Source organism: Camarhynchus parvulus, chromosome 8 (genome assembly GCF_901933205.1).
Source record: "Camarhynchus parvulus chromosome 8, STF_HiC, whole genome shotgun sequence".
Lineage (NCBI taxonomy): Eukaryota > Metazoa > Chordata > Aves > Passeriformes > Thraupidae > Camarhynchus > Camarhynchus parvulus.
In genome coordinates this window covers 16,813,231-16,833,492 of record NC_044578.1, presented here as the reverse complement: position 1 = coordinate 16,833,492, position 20,262 = coordinate 16,813,231, and the positions used below count along the sequence as shown (strand labels likewise).

Genomic DNA, 20,262 nt, shown 5'->3' with positions numbered 1-20,262 from the left:
CGCTCCGTGCCGCTCCCGCGCCGGGCCCGCCCCGCCGCCCATTGTCCCCGCGCCGCCCCTCGCCCCTGTGCCGGTGCTGAGTCACGGCCGGCACGGCGCTGCCCGGGGCCGGAGGTGTCGCGGAGAGCCCCCCGGCCACCACCTAAGCAGTGCCATGGGGACCGAGGGCGCCCGTGCCCTGCTGGAGCGCGCCGGCACGCTCACCCTGCAGACCGGCAACCTGCTCAACTGGGGCTGCCTCCGCAAGAAGTGCCCGGCCACCCCCGGCGAGGAGGTGAGGGGCGGGCCGGAGCTTCCCTTCGGGGCGCTCGGCGGAGGCCCGCCCTGGGGCGAGGGGCCCGGGCCGGGCCGCGGGCGGGCTGGCGGCTGAGGGAGCGCTGGGTGCCGCTCCTCGGCGGTCCGAGCGCGTCCGGAGCGGGACCCGTTCCGGCGGCGCAAGGCTGGCCCGGTGCCCGTCACGGCGAGGAGGGGCTCTGGCTCCCGAGCGATCCGCTTGCCGGTGCCCTCGGGAGGCGCGAGATGGGAATGGCAAAACAGAGTTTTGCTTGTTTGTTTTCGTGCGTTCGTTGTGTTCTGCCCTGTGGGGAGGCCGGGGCCCCCGGAAGCACTTTGCCCTGAGAAGGAGCGAGCCCAGCCTTCCGATCCCGAGAGTGAAGGATTAAAACACTTACAAATTTAAGTGCTGTCTGTAATGGCAAAGGGGATCCCTTATACTTCTCTAGTAAGATAAAAATATGCATAGGTACGAGCTTGCATTACAGATGATGAAAATTCTCTTTTCTAACCTGAAGTTAATTTAATTTCTTCATAGAGACAGATCTTCGGAAAAGTAGCAGTTATCTTCTTTGAAGCAGAGAGCTGTCATTCTTTGTTAAAAAGTTGAAAAGAGCTTTTTAATCATCACCTTAAAAGTATTGCCTTTAGCGGTGTGTGTCAATGCTTAGAATAGTTCTCATAAAATGTCTGGAGATGCTGTGGCCATGAACTTCAGAACCACCATATTTGCTGTTTAATCACGGCACAGTAATCTCAGAATGGTCACTTAAAAATGGGTTTGGCTGATTATTGCTATGTAGTCACACTAGTGATAACCTAGAAGTTGGTTGGTTGCATATTAATCATGCACAAGTGGAAGAAAGGTGGCAGGGAGGATGATGTAACAAGAAGGAAGAATTCATCATACTCTGTTGAGCTGTCATGTGGTCGTAACGTGACCACATAACGTTTTATTTGGCCTGGTTGCTTATTAAACGTTCTGTGATCTGTGTGAAATAGGGCTGGATTCTGTAACAAAGACATAGCTGTGTTATGATGGGTACCCTTTTGTGGGTAGTTTCTGGAGGGTTGTTAAGTAAAGAGTGGCCAATGTGCATAGCTAATAGTTAAGGTACTAAAATCCACCGGCTTTCCAGAGTTGGTGTACTTCCAAAAGCAAATAACTGGGATCATTTGTGATCAGCTTTTAACTCTTCTCTTTGGTGTAGTCTAAAATTTTGGAAACTGTGAATGCCAGCGTTAGGAGATGCAGCTGTGTTTGGAAAAGCTGATCAAAGCAGTGGAATACGCTGCTCTTTCCACATGGCCTGAGGGCAGGGGAGTGGTGTGCTTGGGAGTCAGAGGCGAGTGCAGAGGAACCGCAATAGAAATATGTCCAGTGGCAGTTGCAAAGCAGCAGCATATAAAAATTTAGTACTGTCTCACTTGTCTTCAGAAAGGAAAAGATAACAATATAAATTGTATCAAAATAGGATTAAGAGTTATTTTATTAAAGTTGTTGTGCTTAGCTATTTACTGGGGTGGTCAATTCTTGCCTTTTGGGTCCAGGGGTTTTTATACTGTTTTGAATGATGGAAGGAATGTATAGTATTTCTGTTCACAAAGTATTGTTCCTGTATTGTGTCTGATATCAGGCAGGGATGTTGACTTCTAGTTTGTGCATGGTATGCATGGTATTAGAGCTCTCTGAGTTGGTTGTCATAGGAAATGGCTGCTTACTGGTACACAAAGCAGGTATGCATACAGTTGTAAAATACACTGTGGAAAGTGAAGTAAAGCAGCAGCTGGTGGAAGTGCTCCTACCTGTGGCAGGTGGCAGTTGGACAGTACCTGTGCTTAACTCCTGGGATGGATCAGAGGGAAGCTACAGCACTGCTGCAGCTGCAGCACTAGTACTGTATAAAATTAATTAGCTGGTTTAATAGTTATGTCTTACTATGTTTAAGAAAATCCATTATCAGAATCTTAGCCGAGTTTATTTTGCATCTGTGGATGAAGGAAAAACGCAAGTGTGGGGTAGGATCTGTAGGTTCCCCCTAGAGTGATGGAGGACTTAAAAGCATTAGTGGTTTTGGTTAGTGGAGTAAGTAGGCAGTAAATGGGAAGGGTTGTATGCATCTGAAAAAGAGAAGTAATTAATACAATGAATATTTAGGGGTTGATTGTCAGGTCTCATTTCTACAGTGTCATGGCACTTATGCTCTCATCTGACTGCTTTGTAACTTAGGAATTTCTGTAAAAAAACCCCAAACCACCCCATGTCTTAGTTCTTGCTTGCCTAGCATTGTACTTTCCTTTTAAGATGGCATTGGTCTGAGAAGTAACTACAGTGCTTGTATTACTGCTAAAACTCTGTGGAAGACAAGATAAAAATATGTAAGTAAACCAGTTTGAGCAAGTTTCAGCTAGAAGCTATGATGGAAGAATCTTCTGTGGGGTGGTGTTGTTAGTTCAGCTTTGCAGTCTGTCCTGCCCATCTCTGTACTGTTGTGTTTGTGTGTGGCTGGAACATACCCACGCTTCAACATGAAAAATCTTTTGTAGGTGCGGGACTGCATCCAGAAAACACTGACTGAGTGGAGCTCAAAGATCAGCCAAGACCAAAATCAGGTAGGAGAGGTGTTATGCATCTTATCCATATTCCACATGAAATCAAAGACATAGAGAGTTGGTTACCCTTCTAAAACTTACTACTGAATCTTGTTCCAATAATTCTAAGCAGTAATTTGTATTTTCTATATTAGGGTCATATAGGGCCTTTCATATACGTTCATTATTTTAACGTCCCCTCAGTGATCAAGAAGCCTTGGGTTACTTGCTTTCTGTCTTTGCATTTTTCTACTATTTTTGTTTCCAACTGCAGTAAAAACATTCTTCAGGAGCTTACTGTCTCCTCTTAACATTGCTCCTAAGTCTCATGTACTTACTACAGGAAACACTGGAGGTTCTGGAATGTTCTGTAGCTCAAGCTATAGAAAAAATAAATCCTGAAGAAAGGGATGAGTTGAAAGTATCAGGTAAGAACACAGTCAAAAATCCAGTGTCATGGAAAAGTTTCATATGAACTCATTAATAGGATATTCATAGATGGGGTTTTTTTGCTCCCTTTTATAATTGCAGAATCAAATTACACTATTGCACACTGTTGTTCTTAAACATTGGCTAAGAAAGTCTTGAATTCGTATTTCAGATTTTAAAGCAGCTCAGCATTTTTCTAGCTTAACTTACATCACCTCAAGATATTTTAAATGTATTTTGTGAATCTTTGACATTTTTGAAGCAAAATATTACAGATAATACTGGAATTAAGAAATAGCATTGGAAGCACATTTATTTGCATAATTTTTCCAGGTTGAATATGATGAACTTGAAGGAAGCAGTCCAAACTAACACTAGTACATTTTGAGTCCCAGTAAGTTGTGAAGAAGTCTGTTTGTACTATTACATTTGGGGTTCTTACACAGGTTGTTACTGTTACTGCTTCGTGTCTTGATGCTTTACAGCTTACTACATCATCTAACTGGATGATTTCTTGTTCTGAGACTGCACAACATCGAAATTTAAGAGAACAGTGTCTTTACTGGGCAGTCACCTTTCAAAAAACTGGGTTTTTTTCCAACTTTTTAAGCAATTGGTGTGTATTTTAAAAATCGTTTACCCAAAAACTCATTAATAGTGAGTATAGCAAAAGTAAATGGCTGTATATTAGTAATACCTGGCTTGTTTAGTTATTGATTCCAGTTTGTTTGAAAATAGCAAAGCTTTTCATCGTTGGATCAAATTCTTCATCCATCAGAGACGCAGTTGACCTGGGTAAGTGTGGAACTCAAACTTAAGTTAGGATTTCTTTTTTACTCTAGAACTTAGATGGAAAAAGTTCTAAAAGGCGTATTTGGTCACTGTCACAAGTATATCCTGTTTTCCTGTTAAGATAGACTTAATCAAGTCTATTTGCACAGTAGCTCAATCAGTAAACTTATTAAATGGATCACTGTGACCTTGGATCCACAAACTCAAATCTGATTCCTTCCTACAAGCAGGAGCAAGTTTCTATTCTTTCACACAAAACTTGTGAAAAAGTAAATAGCATGTGATGTTTTAATAGCAGTGATACAGCCATTCTTGCCAGTTCTTGTTAGTTGCATTTAACATCATGAACTTTGCTACTGACTGCATAGTCTTTCAGAGATTATTTAGGAAATAAAATAATGCTGCAATTAGCTGGTGAAATAGTTAGGTTTTACTGAAAATGCCATACAATGTCTCTGCATAAAGTTGTGTTGGCCTTATGTAACAGTAATTGTGAGCAGCAATGAACTTTACTGTTTTGGAGGTTCGTTGGGCTTAAGGGGTGACCAAACAAGAAGGGGCCAGATACCATTATTCTCTATTGATACCCCAGTTAATAGCTTATTTATTGTAATTTTTACCACCATTTGTCAAACATACAATAATGGACTCCTCCTCTTGAAGAAATTAATTACTTTAGCTCAGTAGTTTTACTCTGTTTGCTGTGCTTAAGAGGCCTCATGACTTGCATTTTTCCTAAAGCTCAGTGACATTCCAAGACTTGCACTTTTCTAATGCCTCACACATATCAAGTAGTTTTCCTAACCCATGTCCTGTACTTAAGTTATAGTTCAGAGTGAAAGCTACAAATTTTAAAAGAAATTGAGGGTGAAAAAATAGAGACTTGTTTATCATCAGTGTCTTCAGAGAAAAATACAGTTTTAACATTAAAAAGGAGGGAAAAGCTTCATGCTTTTGTTCATTTTCTGTTGGTTTTGTTTTTTGCTTTCCCTAGACCTGAAACTGAATCGTGGTCTTCAGCTGTATTCTTGAATCTTTGCTAAAAAGGTTGTGTTATTATTCTTGACCTCAGATACATTCAGAGTTTCAAATGGTGAATGGAGAGCTAGCAGAGTGAAGCAGGAGGTGTGGTTTTTGCTAAATTTGAAGAGTCATGCTGTTTATGTTCATATCTGATAAAAGATTTTGCAATGTCTGTTCTTTTTACGCAGCGTGTTCTGCCCTTGGAGTTGCTCAGTTAGACTCAGTCATTATTTCCCCACCTCCTGTTGAAGATGGAACTAACCTCTCCTTGGAATATTTGCAACCTTATTGGAAAGAACTTGAAAATCTAGTTCAAAACAAAAAGATTGTTGCCATAGGTGCCTCTGACCTAGATAAAACACTGTTAGAGCAGCTGTATCTGTGGGCACAGGTGAGAACCAACTTCCTACTCATAGCATTTCTTAGGACAGAGTAACTGCTTCGTTTCTTGGCTGACAAATTGTTACAAACTTCTGTTTTAAATGGTTTTATATAAAATATTAATTAGCCCTGTTGTTTTCAACATTTTGTGTATGATCATAATGTTCAAGGTGGGGGTGGCTCAAATATGACTGTTGTTTGTTCAGTGTTCTTATGTACTGACCAGCAACAGCTGGAAATCACAGGTCTGTTCAGAAGCAGGTTCTTTGAAGTACTGAAAGTTTGAGGATTGAGGAACTGAAAGTGTATACTTAGGAAGGAGTACAAACAGGACTCTTAAACCTTCAGATTTATTCCAGTGACTCTGAAAACGTGGCTGGTTTTGCTTTAAGCTGTGTTACAAAGGGAAGGATTTCCCCTTGGAGAAATGATGTTTTAACGGTAAGCGTAAATGTAGAGAGGAAGACAGGCTCTAAATGAAATGGCACAAGACTTTGCTGTCCAGAGTGACGAGTTCATAGCACCATGAAATGGGCTTAAAGGTCATTTACTTCCAAGCCTCCTGTCATGGGCAGGGACACTTCCCAGTAGGTTACGTTGCTCAAAGCCCCGTCCAACCTGGCCTTGAACACTTCCAGGGATGGGGCAGTCATCTAGCACTTCTCTGTGCCTCAGCACTGTCACATTGAAGAACTTCTTCCTGATAGCTAAGCTAAGCCTGCCTTGTCAGTCTAAAGTTATTCCCCTTGTCTTATCACCGTATGCACTTGCAAAAAATCCCTCTCCAGCTCTTTGGTAGCCCCTTTAAGGTACTGGAAGGGACTCTTAGGTCTCTCTGGAGCCATCTTTTCTCCAGGCTGCACAATCCCAACTCTCTCAGCCTGTTCCTATAGGAGAGGTGTTCCAGTCATTTGATCATCTTTGTGACCCTCAGTGTTTTATGTACACTGAGAGAGGGCAATTGCAGGATTTAATGACCACCTGCATGGTGATCATGAATGCAGTTTGTGAGGAGAAAGTCAGTGGAAGAGCATCCCTTTTAACTTGATCTGTATCAAGCACTTGCCTGAAGGCATGGAAGATTGCAAATTAATATATCCCTAACAAAAATGGGTTTGGATTTTTAAATTTGAAGTATTTTTCAAACTAACATCCTTATAATGCTTTTACTAGAGGTGAGGAGGAAATAAAGCTGCTGCTGTTTTGGGAGCACAGCAGACAGAAAGCCAGAGTGCAGTGAGTTTGCACTCATCTTGATATGGAAGCACCTGAAGTTAGATCCTACTCCTGTTTTGGGCTATGTGCTGCAGGGAATTGCAGGTGTTGCAGCTGCCTACATTAATTAGTCATGCAGAATTAATTAGCCTTGCTCAGACTTCAAAACAATGGTCAAAGACAAATTGTTCAAAGCAAAATTTCTGTTGTAATAGAAGGCATGAGGGAAACAGCTAATATAAGTGCATTAGGATTTTTTCTTATAAAAATATTTTGTTACTCAGGTGAAACCAAGTAGTAATCAGGTGAACCTAGCTTCCTGTTGTGTGATGCCACCTGATCTCACAGCATTTGCAAAAGAATTTGACATACAGCTGCTAACTCACAATGACCCCAAAGGTAAGACTTTGCTGATTAAGTTAACAGAAGACTTCTGAAAGCATTTATTCAATAGAAAATCAGGAATAATCTTTTCCTGAACTTCAAAGTTTGTTATATTTGAGGCCTGAACCAAGGATTCTAAAAGTCTCTCCTTTATGAAATATTTCTGTTAAGTTACTGCTGTTGCTTCCTCCCCTCTCCTCCACCCCTTCCTGAAACAGTCTTGCAGCCTTGGATAATTTCTTTAAATACTTCTAATCAGGGAAAATAAAATAAATAGAAGAACAACCTACTGAGCAATTTGTACTATGTTTATTTCTGCAAAATATGGAATTAAATGTATTGCTGAAGGCCAGTAAATGACAAATGAAAGTGTATTTGCCTGGAACTTGTGAAATAATTACATAAAATGTTAATGGCCAGTTGATTTTTTGAGTAGTTGGGTACTACTAGATCTGTAAAATTATTATGCTTTAAGTGGGAGTCTCTCAAAGTCTTGACTTCTTAATATAACATCATTACAAAAAGAGTTGTAAATTCTTCACTTCTTAATGCAACGATTTATTTGCTAAATGAATTAAGAAATTGGAGGCATTCCTTTGAGCTGTATAACTGAGTTATCAGTTCTCTACAATACTCTGGAATATAACATTCATTTCTCTCAAATATCATCAGTCTTCTTCACTTAAGAACGCCTTAAGAGTGTTGGACACTTCAACACCTTGTTGGAATAATAAAAAGTCTTAAACAATATTTAGTTAAGTCCTTCCCTACATTCTTGGTCATGATTAATTATACATGATGATACTTTTCCTTCCTTCTCCTTTCTTTCCCCTTGATCCTAAAGAAAAAAGTATGTGAAGCGTTTCTTATGTACTTCATAGTACCACTGTTACAACTGATGAATTTCATCAGTGCCTGAGCTGGATTTATCACTGCTCTGGCAGCATGCAAGATGAATTTCCCATTCAATCTGACAATTTCCATTCAATTTCCATGTCCTCTGAAATCCAAATGCAACTTGCATTTTAATAAATAGTATCCACTGAAAGTCATGAAATTAAGGAGAAGAGGATTTGATAGAAAACAGCACAAGTTGTGATTCCTTTATGTGTTGTTTGCTCAGCCTAACTTTTCTGTAATAGTCAGCTGAAGAGTATCAAGACTATTTTTGCTGAGCAGTCCTCACCAAAGACATTGTTCTTTTGATGAACATTCCAGAGGAAACTAGGAGGATTTGTACTTGCCTTCTTTTCTTGTTTTGTGGCATTTAAGCCCATTTTTCTTAAAGCTTTCTGGGCTTATGGTTATTATGAGCCCCCTTATGGGAGCTACTATGAATGTTGACTTTCCAGTGACTGCAGAGGTAACTGAATGCTCAGTACTTTGCTGATTTCAGCCCTATGCTTTACTCACCTCTGGTTTGTCTAGCTAGCTTCTCAAATCTGATTTTCTTTTTCTCCCACTAATGACTCCAGAGTCTCAGTTAGTTTTGTGAGAAATACTCAATGTTGCAAAAAAGTGTCCTGGAGATTTATTTTGTAATATTCAGCTGCTTTTATTCTAAATGCATTCTGGAAGAGTGGATCTGAGGGGTATATGGTACCACTTAAGATCCTGACTGTAGGAAAAGGCTTTTCTTACTAAGTGTTGCTTTTTGCAGCGGTTTACATGATATTGTTTTAAGCAAAAATATCCCTTTTTAACTTCAGAATTACTTTGTGAAGCAAGTTTCCAAGAAGTTCTCCAGGAAAGCATCCAGAACATGAAAGCCAACAACTGGATTCCTTTATGGCTTCTGCGGTATTCAGTCATTGTTAAAAGCAGAGGAATTATCAAGTCCAAAGGCTATATCATACAAGCTAAAAGAAATGCATCTTAAAACACTGGTTTTTTGTTGGGTTTTTTGTTTGGTTTTTTTTTTGTAAAGGCTGTTTAAATTCCTTTGGGATGGGGGAACATTGCATTTTTCATACAAAGATTTTTACAGCATTTATAATGAACTACCAAAAGTTGTAATTATTCAGTGCGATGCCAGTAGGAGTGTTTGTAATGTTCTAACACTATTTTTCTTAACTATTGATGGGTTCATTCAAAATATGAAATATTTTGGGGCTTTTTTATTGAAGTTATCTATAGAGTAACAGTTTAAAATAATTTTCTTTTTATGACCAGTTCACTGTAAAAATTATCATTATATTTTAGCTGCCATTAGGTAGCATGGAGAAACATATATTTTTGGTTTTTTAAAAAACAAATTTCTCTTAAATCATACTTACCTGGTGAATACCTGGTGAATACATTTCAAGCATTCAAGGACTAGCTTTTATAGAAAATTGTCATTTTTTTAATGATTCAATACCCCCAAAAATTAAGCTGTTATCTCATTACTTGATATGTATATATAGGCAAGTCAGCTATTTAATTTGTGGGCATGGGAAAATTGGTTTATTTTTAATAGAGTGGAAAAGACCCCTATGATTTAGAAGAAAATGCATCTTCCAAATTACTTTCTGATTGTTACTTGAATTGCTTCTGGCTTCTTTGTGCCTCAATACGATTCATTTAGTGTTCGCACAAGTGTGATGGCATTTTTACTGTTTGAAATAGAAAATGTATTAATAGTGAATGTTTAAAATAAGATTTGAAAACAAGCTATGAAGAAATCTGTTCATCAAAAATTGTGCCTGTCTCCTTCTCAACTGTGGCTTTTTTTTGATACTTGTGAACTACGCAAGCAATTAGCCAAGTAGAATAGACAGTAAATGCTAATGCTGTTCACTAAAAATTAATTAGTTCTAGTGAGGTTGCCTGGGAAACCTGTTGCTTGAGTGCCACTCAGGAAAGATGAAGCAAGGCTTAGCCTGAAGATAGGTATCTTTCTGATTAGCAGCAGCTTAGCACATTGGCTTTTTAATCCCAGAGAGAGATTGCTGCAGCTAAGGCAAAGCTTTTGGTTTAATGTAGTCCTTCTGTCCAAAAGGCCTTTTCCTTTCCTTGGCCTGTAAATGAGAGTAGATACCTAAAGTTCAACTTGTAGTTTAGCAGAACTTTGATACCAAGTGTCTAAAACAATTAATTACATTTTGATTTCAGACAGGGGCATGGCCTCATACTGGTAGTATCATTAACTTTGTTGTACATATTTTGAGATTTGGACTGTAAGGGAATGAATTTTCACCGTCTTTCAAATTCTTCATATAGGCAGCAAGTGGAATTTGAATGCCTGTAGGTAGTGTCTGGAGTGTCAGCTTCCTATAATCCATTCCACTACATTTAATGATTAAGGTTCTTCAAGGTAGCTTAGTCCTCAGATATCGTTTTTGTAGTGGCAAATAGCAGGCAACTTTCTTGGCTTCTTCAGTTCTCTTGAAAAATGAGAGAAACAGGGAATTGAAACTAGTAATGCAACAATAAAAGTTTGGATGTTTTTCTCTTAATAAAAATGTTTTTTTTTAATGTTGGGCCAGTGTGCATCAGAGTTCAAAATTACATTCGTTTAATTTTAAACTTCCCTACTAGCTCTGTGCTGTGTGCTTATGATTTAACCACTACCTGTAAGCTCTGTCTGTATTTGGCTGGATCTGTACCTTACCAGACTTGCATGTGTGCTCAGCTTTTTATATTGAAATGCTACAAAACAGGAACTGTGCTAAACCGATGTAAAGGCTGCTCTAATGGGATGATTTATTTCCTTTCTGTAAATTGCTAATAGTTTGCTTGCTGTAGAAAAGTACCTTTTAAGACGTGGCATTTCTAGAGTCACCAATAGCATAACACTTTATCAAATTACCTCATTCGTTTGGTTTGCATCAAGATGGGTGAGAGGGGATCTTCTACTTCCAGGAGAAACCTGAAAGTTTAAGTAAAATTTGAAACCCCCGTAGGCATTTTAGTGCGGCGTTTTACACTTGATCAAGTGCCTGCACCCCGGGGCTCCACGAGGCGGCACGCGTCGCGGGGCCGCCCGGACCCTTCTGCCCGCCGCGGGGCCGGAAGGGCGGGCGGCAGGAAGGAAGGAGGGCAGGGAGGAAGGGGCGGGCGCAGCGGCGGCAGCGGCAGCAGCATGGTGAACACCCGGCGGGCGGCGGCGCGGCGCCGGGAGCCCGGGCCGCGAGCAGGCGGCAGCAGCCCCGGCGATGGTGATGGCGATGGCGATCCGGCCGGTGCTGCGGAGGTGAGCGGAGCCGGGAGCGGGGCGGCTAGCGGGTGCGGGGGCGGGCGGGCGGAGCAGCCTCCGCTCGGAGCGCGGCGGCGGTGCGGGGCCCGGAGGGGCGGTGGCGGTGTTGGTGTGCCCGCCGTGCCCGTGCCCTGCAGCCGCCGGAGGTCATTGGGCCATTTAGCTTTGGCAGTTAAAGGTAGGCTTATTTTACTTTGCATGATAGATGTTTTAGCGTTTTTTCTGTCACTTAAAATAATATTTCGCAGATCATACCTTTTTTTTGCGATTCCTGGGAGGCCAGTTTGTTCGTAGACCTAAAATTGGTTTTGGACCCATTTTGGGGCACATTTTGATAGTTGATAGTATTTAGTGTTTTATAGTTGAGGAAGTCTTTGAATATTTCTGAATGCTTTTTCTGGATTTCCTTCCCCTGACAACTTGACAGAACTTTTTTGAATTAGAAGATACTTGTTTATATTTATTAAAGGATATGTGTGTTTCTTCTCCTGCCCTGACCAAAATACAGTAGAGATAAGCAAGGGATGGTTTGTTAAGGCTTCTTCCACATAGATAGGGCTACACAGAGACGTGTGTTGTGAGTTTAAGTAGATTTGTTTAAAAAGATCGTTAGCGATCTTTATAGCATTCTCTTTATGTAGTTATTTTATCTCTCAATACCTTATAATTTTTTACTCCTTTTCTAGGTGGGATCTGAGGAAGTTAGTACTCCTGTGGCTAGGAGGATGACCAGAAGAACTAAATCAGCTCGTAAGCCAGAGGTGATTCAGGAATGTCAGTTTGAAGAGTTGGAACATGCAGAAATGAAATCAGATGTCAGTGATAGCTCAGAGATGCAGATCACTAGGAATGAGAACACAGCTGTCCCATCAGCACGATCAGTTGCTGAACCACAAGTTGATGGTGATGTGTCAGAAGCGGAATCAAACTGCTCTTCTGTGTCTGGTCTACAGACACCTTTGTTTGTAAGAGTAACACGGAGGCGACAGATTGTAATTCCTTATCAGCCAGATTCTGCTGACAAAAAAACATGACAGTACAGCTTTTGTAAATAAGTTAAGTAGGATTCAGGATGAAGACGATGTCTCTGAAGCTGAGTCTTGTTCCTCTGCTGTTTCTGGTGTCCAGATGCTTAATGTTCCCACAAGTACAAGGAGCAGACAAAGTAAAAAGAAATTGCAGCCACACAGAGTTCCTGAAACCCAGAGTGAAAATACTTCTGATGCAGAATCATGTTGCCCGAGTTCTCTTGTGGAACCATGTGCCACTCCAAAACGAATTACTCGGAGCATGCAAATGAAATCACAAGCAGAAAATACTAAGCAGACCGAGAAAAAAAATAGATTTGTTTCAGAAGATGAGAATTTAATTGAGGACACTGTTAAATCTGATCCCATCATAATTTCTGATTCTAGGCCTACTGCAGAACTTGTTGATGACATGGAAAATGCTTCCACCCTCATTGATGGTAATAAAGAACCCAGTTCACCTAAAAGCAAATGTGCTAATGCAACCTGGAGTGAAGATGCAAAAGAAGAGATTTTAAATGATGTGGCATCCAGTCCTAGAAAAACAAAACAAAGTGACACTAAATCACCTGTGAAAAAACCAAAAAAACATACACAGTCTGTTGAGACAGACCATTCAGATGCAATATCTGGCCAAATACAAGAAGATCGCTGTAAAATACTTGCAAGGAAGGGGAAATTAGAGCATGTGTCTGTTTCTTTGACTGACTGCATGAGTCCCAAACAATTCCTAGAATCCCAAGGACAAGTAACACCAAATGAAAATAAAAAAATTACAGAATGTGAAAGAGCAGATGCTGAGGCAGGTGCACAGCAGTCTTTCTCGTGTGATGATAAATTAAGGAAGAGTAAGCAAGCAAGTGTAGTGAGCAGCCCATCAGTGGACATGGCTGTTGCCCAGACAACTGAAAGCATTGGTAAGAGCAGGATGCTTAAAATTGGTGCAGACAGTGATGACAACCAAACAGAAGAATATGAGGTATCCCACAGCAGTGAAAAACCAAGCAGTGATAATAACTCTCTTGCATTGTTTCTCAGCAACAGTGAAAGTGATGACTCTGAAAATAGTGATGTGGCAGACATAGATACAGTTGATGAGAATCTGTGTTATAAAAAGTCAGATGAGAAAACTCCTTCCTTCAAAAAATCTTTAAAAAGTGGTTCACTCCACGTTGAAGGTCTTTTTGTAATTGATACTGAGCCTGGCATGAGTTCCAGCCAAAACTACTATCTGGATGATGTAGACAAAGACAGTGATGCTAAAAGTAAGCATGAAGTAGGTGAAAAAGATAAAGAATCAGACTTGGAAGAGGATGAAGAGGAGTTGATAGATGAAGATGAAAAAGATGAAGATGATGATCTGTTGAAAAATAAGGTTGATGTGTAAGTATCTTGCTAGGAATAGCTAAAGAATCTGCATTTCCTTTAAGAATATGCACATTAAGTACAGAATAAATAAGGGACTAGTCTTATCACCTATGTCATGTTGTTGCAAAAAAATGGTGTTGCACATATTATAAAATATTAATATGGTCCATAAATTTAGGTTTTGGGATTATTTTCAGTTTTGAATATAGTAGGAACAGAAATCTGAATTTTTTTTGGCATCTGGAGGCCTTGTATGTGTTCAGCTTAGAAAACAATGTGAAACTGATCATGCTGACTGAATTGGTTATTCAGGTCACAGTTTTGATTTTTGGTTTGTTTTTTTTTGCCAGTTGGAATGTAGATAATGAAAGGTCCAGCAAATTCTTTACACATTGCCTGATTAGATAATGCTTTTAAACAGTTGCATATAATTTTATATGTCAGTTGTTGCTGTACTGTGGATGGTGACTCTTCAGGTGAAACCTAGCATGGAATCAGAATAATTTAGGTGGAGTAATACTTCTTGAATTCTTGTGGTCCAGTTGCTGCTAAAATCCCTTCTTGTGTTTAAAGCAATGAATTCTGTTTTCTTCATACTTCTTATTAAGAGTTACAGTGTTTTTACTACCAATATGTTTGGTGTTTTTTTCTTTAGCTAGCAAGCTTGTCAGAATATAGAAGGATGCTAATCATGAGTTCTTCTGGCAAGGTTAAGCAAATTTAAGAATTCAGTTATACAGAAGATAATAATATCCAAGATGAGAGTCGAGCATTAGAGTTAATATGAAAAAATTGTGAGAATGATTCCACAGTTTTTTTTAATAATAAGTCTTATTTCAAATAATGGCATGAACTCCCCCGCATCTGTTATTTCAAAACTACATAATCTAGATAACAACACTTAAAATCATTGCAGAACTGAACCTAATTGGGAAGAATAAAAAAAATATTTTTTCTGTTCATCTTCCTTAGAGGACAGTAGAAGGTTTAGCTGCATGCATGTTACAATGTTCTAATAATTAACTATTTCTTCTTTAGTTTACATCTTTCCAGTAGTATAGACCCTGGCTTGAATATCAAGAAGCTTGGAGGTTTATATATCAGTTTTGATGCAAAAAATCAGAAGCCTAAATTGAGTGCAATTGAACCACAAAAGAAGAAGAAGGACCAGGTAACATGTTTACAGTTATTCAGTTATCTGTGACTATAGTAACACAAAGATACTAATCTAAGAAGGTTGATTTGTTTGATTTTAAAGAAGTATCCTTTTCATGGTTCATTGAGAACTTACATTCTCTTTGACCAGTGTGGTTTTACATTTGGTTTTAATGGTGAAAGTTTAAATATACCTGACTTACCAGAAACTGAAAAACAGTGCAAATTCTAGCATTACCTTGTAAAATAAACTGAAGCTGATTATACCTGGAGTTTTGCCTCATGATGCACAAGCTTAGGGTTTGCTGACGAGATATTTAGTCCATAGCCAGAATGAATTTCAGTAAATAAAAGTCTATACCCTAGTATGGACTTCGCAGTTTGTTTTTTTTTTTCAAAAGCACCCTTTGAAGTAAAAAGTATGTGTTATTGAGACTTTTCTTTGGCTCATCCATGATAGTCCTCTTTACTCCAGAGGATTTACTGTCTCATGTCCTCCAGGGCAAGTCAGCTGCTTTCTGTTGTTGTCCAGTGTTCTGTTTTGAAGATCCTTACTGCTCATGTATTGCATTAGAATGCTTGCTTAGATTCTGCATGATTCCTTCAGTAGGTCCTGTAAATACAGTTAAGCTGTAAAATTTGTATCAGTGAGGTGGCTCTCTAATGTTCAAAAAAATTCTTACAGCTCTTGCAGAAGAGTGTAATAACTCCAGACTTTGAAAGAAAGGAATGTGTCCCACCCTACAGGGAGTCACTTCACCAGCTAAAAAAACAGCGCAGGGTAAGTGAAGAGCTGATAATGCCTCAAATAATGAAACAAGCTGTGGTGGAAAGCTGCATGCTGGGACCCTGTGCATATCCAGGCCTCACTGGAAATGGAGTGAGGAACTGCAGTTCAGGGTTTTCTTTGAGCTGGCCTGTGAAAAGTCATCCTTTCAGTCACAAGCATAGTGAAGTGAATGGTTATATGCTCAGTACAAATCTGCCATTGATGCAGTGCTGATAACCTCCTTTATAGTAGTCATAAAATATGTGTTTTATGGGTACATATTTACATTCTAAATGCTTTATCTGTCTTTTGTAGGGAGGAGTTCCCTTCTCTGTCCTATCCTAGTTAGTGAATGCAAATTCATTGTTCTTGGTATTGCATCCTAGGCAGAGCGAGAGAAAACAACGGGTGATGGCTGGTTTGGTATGAAAGCCCCAGAAATCACAAGTGAACTGAAAAATGATCTGAAAGTTTTGAAGATGAGAGCTTCATTGGACCCTAAGCATTTCTATAAGAAGAATGACAGAGATGGTCTCCCCAAGTACTTCCAGGTAAGGAAGCAGCAGAAGGTGTCATTGTACTGCTGAAGTTTGGAACAGCTGTTTAAGGATACCTAATAATGCCTATTTTGTAGGTAGCTTCTATGTTAATTTAATTTCATATCTTGAAGTGTTTTGATTTCTTGGCTGGAGTTTGCAACTATTTAACTTTGTGTTACATATGTATATATGCTGTTGATGTTTTTAGCTTTGGCTGATCTCAGAATTGAGCAAGTATCTTACTGAATCCATATTTTGAACCCTCAGAGGACTAGATTTTCACTGCTCTTTTGGAGTACTGGCCTTTGAAACAAGTGTGTAGAAAATAATTGGCTTTTATTTTCTTACTAGCTAACACAGTTTAAATGGAGACAGCTACCTTTGTGATAAGCTGAATTTTTTGCTGCTTGTAGCTCTCAGCTTTGAAATTGTTTGTATCAATAAAGAAATTACTGGGTAAGCTGTAGGCCTCCAGAAACTTTGAATAGTTAGCATGCTTGAGGAAATGTTTTCATTTCTCAAAATATTACCACTTCACTCTGAAGCCTCCAGAGTGTTGTATATGGTGAAATTAGAGAAACTTAGACTGAAGTGTTCCACATAATTAGATCCAGGCAGGTTGATTTTCACTGCATGAAACATGTACTGTGTGTATCTTTACTGCTGACCTGAGCCATGAGAGCTGACTGACGTGCTGGTTGGGAAAATGTGATGTGTTTCAGGATGAGGCCCTTGTATTAGGGCTGTGGAGTCCTGATACAGCCCTGATACAGCTGCTGTGCAGTCATGCAGCAAAACCACCAGGAGGAGAGACTGGAAGAGGTTTAAGGTGGTCATAAAGGTTTCTCTCCCCTTATGTTTAAAATGTTTAAAAGTTAGGAACTTTAATGAATTAAAGTGTTGATACAGCAGTCCAGCATTGAAAACTGTACAGTCTTAAAGCTCAGGCCTTCCTCTCTGCACTATGCAAGGAGACCAAAAGGGACTCTGCATACAAAACATGACTTATTTATTTTGGTTTTTTGCACTTTTATTAAGCAGCTGTCATTCTCATCTGCTCTGTAGATGTCTTCACACTTGTTGCTGGGGATTTAAAAAAAAAAAGGCAAAATAATCAACATCTTGCTGTTCATGTACAGTAAGAATGTTTTCATTTTTGTTTCCTAGGTTGGAACTGTAGTTGATTCTCCCATAGACTTTTACCACAGTCGAATCCCTAAGAAACAGAGGAAGAGAACAATTGTGGAGGAGCTGCTTGCAGATTCAGAGTTCAGAAGGTATTTAAAAGTAGTTCTGTAATTCTAATATCCCATGTAAAAGAGGAGTATTTTTAACTCTGTAGCCTTTTCTTACTTTATTCAGCTTGTAGGGTGGTTTTTAATACTTCAAAGAAAAATTTTTAGTCTTTTAGCATTTCCATAGTACTGCAGTGTAGAAGGTCTAAAGAATCTAAGGGGATAATTAGAGATAATATATATTCATTAAAGGATTTTATCCAACTTCAGCCATCACTATTGGCAGCCACTCTTAAAGATTGGTTATTTTTTCTTGGCATAATTGACAGAAAAGAGCAGCCTGTAATTCTGTGAATGTTGATATTATTTCATTTTATAAATATGTCAGTCTGCCACCTGTCATGGGAATCAAAATTGTGCTAGAAGGCTTATTGGAACATTATGATTGGATTCATTAATGTCTGCATAGCTTACAGGTTTTGAAGTAGATTATTTCATGGTCCTTTTTTTTTATTACATGATGTTAATAGTTAATATTCACTCCTCCTTTCACATGTTTTCTTTGAAGTGGTGCATGATTTGGGATTATAGAGTTAATTTTGTCAGAGTTGTAAATGTAACTATAATGTTGGGAAGGCAAGTTACTGCATCTATATCTTAAGTAGCTTTCTGGTTTGACCTGATTTATTAGATATTTATTAGCAAGGAGTTTTAAAATGAATGTATTTTAAATTTGATCAATTAATTTATGTTGTGGCTAATTAAGGGCTTTAATCACTTCAGCATTAGTGCAATTATTTGTCAGATTTTGGTGTTGCATTTAAAGCCTCAGCACTACTCAGTGTGCAGTGTCTGTGGTACTCATCAGTGCAGGTACACAAGAGTCTGTTAGAGGAGCTGACATTCAGCAATTACCCTGCTCGTTGTTGAGTATTCGCCTCATCTCAGTTGTCCATCTGCAGTAGAGTAAGGTTTATTATCCTGAGTGTGGTGAGAAGGCACTATAAAAGTGGCTGTAGTTCCTTCATGGTATTGTGGAAATGGTTGAGTCTTCCCCTTGTGAGCAGTACCAGTGTTTCAGCCAAGTGTCCAAAATGTGACTGCATATATAATGAAGACCCACCACCCCCAACCAAAATTAATTACAAAATTCAACAGAATTTACTTCCAAAACAAATTTACCTGCATTTATCATTGATCCACCTGCTGCTTCCCCTTTACTTATGCATAAATGTATAAATCAAAGAAACTGATTCAGAAAAGAGGAGAAAATTCAGTTTGGCAAATAATGTGCATAGAGTACTGTCCATGTTATCTTTTCCTGAACTTTGGTTTGCCATGCTTAAAAATAAATTATCTATTTTGTTCAGATATAATAAAAAGAAGTATCAGGAGATCATGAGTGAAAAAGCAGCTTTTGCAGCAGGGAAGAGGAATCGGAAGAAGAAGAAATTTCACAATTAAGAATTGAAGAAAAATACCAAGCTGGAACAACTTGTTTGTTATAAAACTTTCTTACAGAATGCTTTGGTTGTGGTGTTTTGTTTGGTTTCTTTTAAGATTGCAGGTGATGTGCAAATTGAGGTTTAGGGAAATTTTTGCTGTGAGAATAAAGCTAGGAAACTTTAGCAAATTATCAGGTATCTCAATTTAAATTTATTTAGATTTTTAAATTGCTATTTATTTTAATTAATATTTATGTAAAGAGATAATGATATGAAAGCATATATTAAATCTGAGTAAAAAATTCAGCTTCATAGATTGTGGTCTTCTCAGACTTCAGACTTCACAACAATTAATTAGTAAATTCAGTTTAAAGTTATATGTGTAATTCATCTGGGCACATATTGTGTGCTAGATTATATTTTTCCCTGACTTGTCAGAGGTGCTGCTGGCCAAAACTGTAATGGAAAGTATTGAAAAATGGTTTGGTTGTGAAGGTTTTATTTCAACACTGACCATAATGGTATAGAGAATGTCCTGGAATTCAGTGCCTACACAAATACTTTTCTATTTATGTGTGTATACATTATAATATATATATATTATTTAGAAGAGACAAATTACATATTATTTAATAAATAAGTAATACATATAAGTCAGTTTTAACAATCATATTTTGCTTTTATTAATTTTTACTATTTAATTATTGTCTAATTATATTTTTGGAAATAACCTTGGCATCCATTATGGTAGGGTGTGTTGTGCAGATTGTCTGTTAGCTGACCTGGAATAGCTCAAGATGAACAAGTAGAGTGAGTCTGGAAGGCCTCTGCTGCCACTGCAGAGCCCCACGTCATTGGCTCAGTTCCCCTTCCGTGACAGTTCACAACCTTTTGTGATTGTCAGAATTGCTGCAGTGTTTGGTTGGTTTTTAATGACCTGCTCATTATTGCTGTTACAATTAGTGTTACTTGGTTACTGCCCTGAGGTAGCAGAAAAGATGGATAATAGAAGAAATTAAACTGGCACTACATTGTCTTAGGTGGATTGGGTGATTAGGATGTAGAAGTCACTGTCAGAGGAGCAGTGGTTGATTGTTTCCTTACCACAAGAACACCGAATCTTAAAGGTTGCAGATCTTAAGCAAGGAGTGCTTAACTATGTTCTTGACTAATGTTCAACTGTAAAGTTTTCTACTGAGAATTAGTTTTTTAAGGATTAGTTATTTATGATGAAATGAGCATTGTGGTATGTATTAACCACCAACTGATGCTTGAAAGAAATTTTCGTCAGATCCGTTGGGATGTTTTTTATCATTCCAACATTGTCCATAATGTTTTACTACCAGAAACAGACAGGAATCTAGAGTCCTTAAAAAGTCTTCACGGCCTGGAGATGAATGGTGTCAGAGTAAAGTGAATTCATTGGGAAATATTAAACAAGTACAAGTAGAACCACC

The 20,262-nt window shown here is 38.8% G+C and overlaps 2 protein-coding genes across 2 annotated transcripts; both read left to right on the top strand.

Annotated features, from left to right (window-relative positions):
- On the top strand, positions 1-11,033 carry GCLM (glutamate-cysteine ligase modifier subunit). Its single transcript, XM_030953775.1, has 7 exons — positions 1-274; positions 2,821-2,886; positions 3,209-3,293; positions 4,033-4,089; positions 5,298-5,500; positions 6,990-7,104; positions 8,799-11,033. The coding sequence occupies exons 1-7, from the start codon at positions 155-157 to the stop codon at positions 8,966-8,968; spliced, it is 816 nt and encodes a 271-aa protein (XP_030809635.1). The 5' UTR covers positions 1-154; the 3' UTR covers positions 8,969-11,033.
- Positions 11,034-11,141: 108 nt separating this feature from the next.
- DNTTIP2 (deoxynucleotidyltransferase terminal interacting protein 2) lies at positions 11,142-19,370 on the top strand. Its single transcript, XM_030953916.1, is given in 8 exon segments — positions 11,142-11,263; positions 11,953-12,288; positions 12,290-13,677; positions 14,701-14,833; positions 15,503-15,598; positions 15,973-16,137; positions 17,293-17,402; positions 18,731-19,370. Coding segments are annotated over 8 exon segments (2,433 nt in total). The 5' UTR covers positions 11,142-11,152; the 3' UTR covers positions 18,825-19,370.
- The last annotated feature ends 892 nt before the right edge of the window (positions 19,371-20,262 follow it).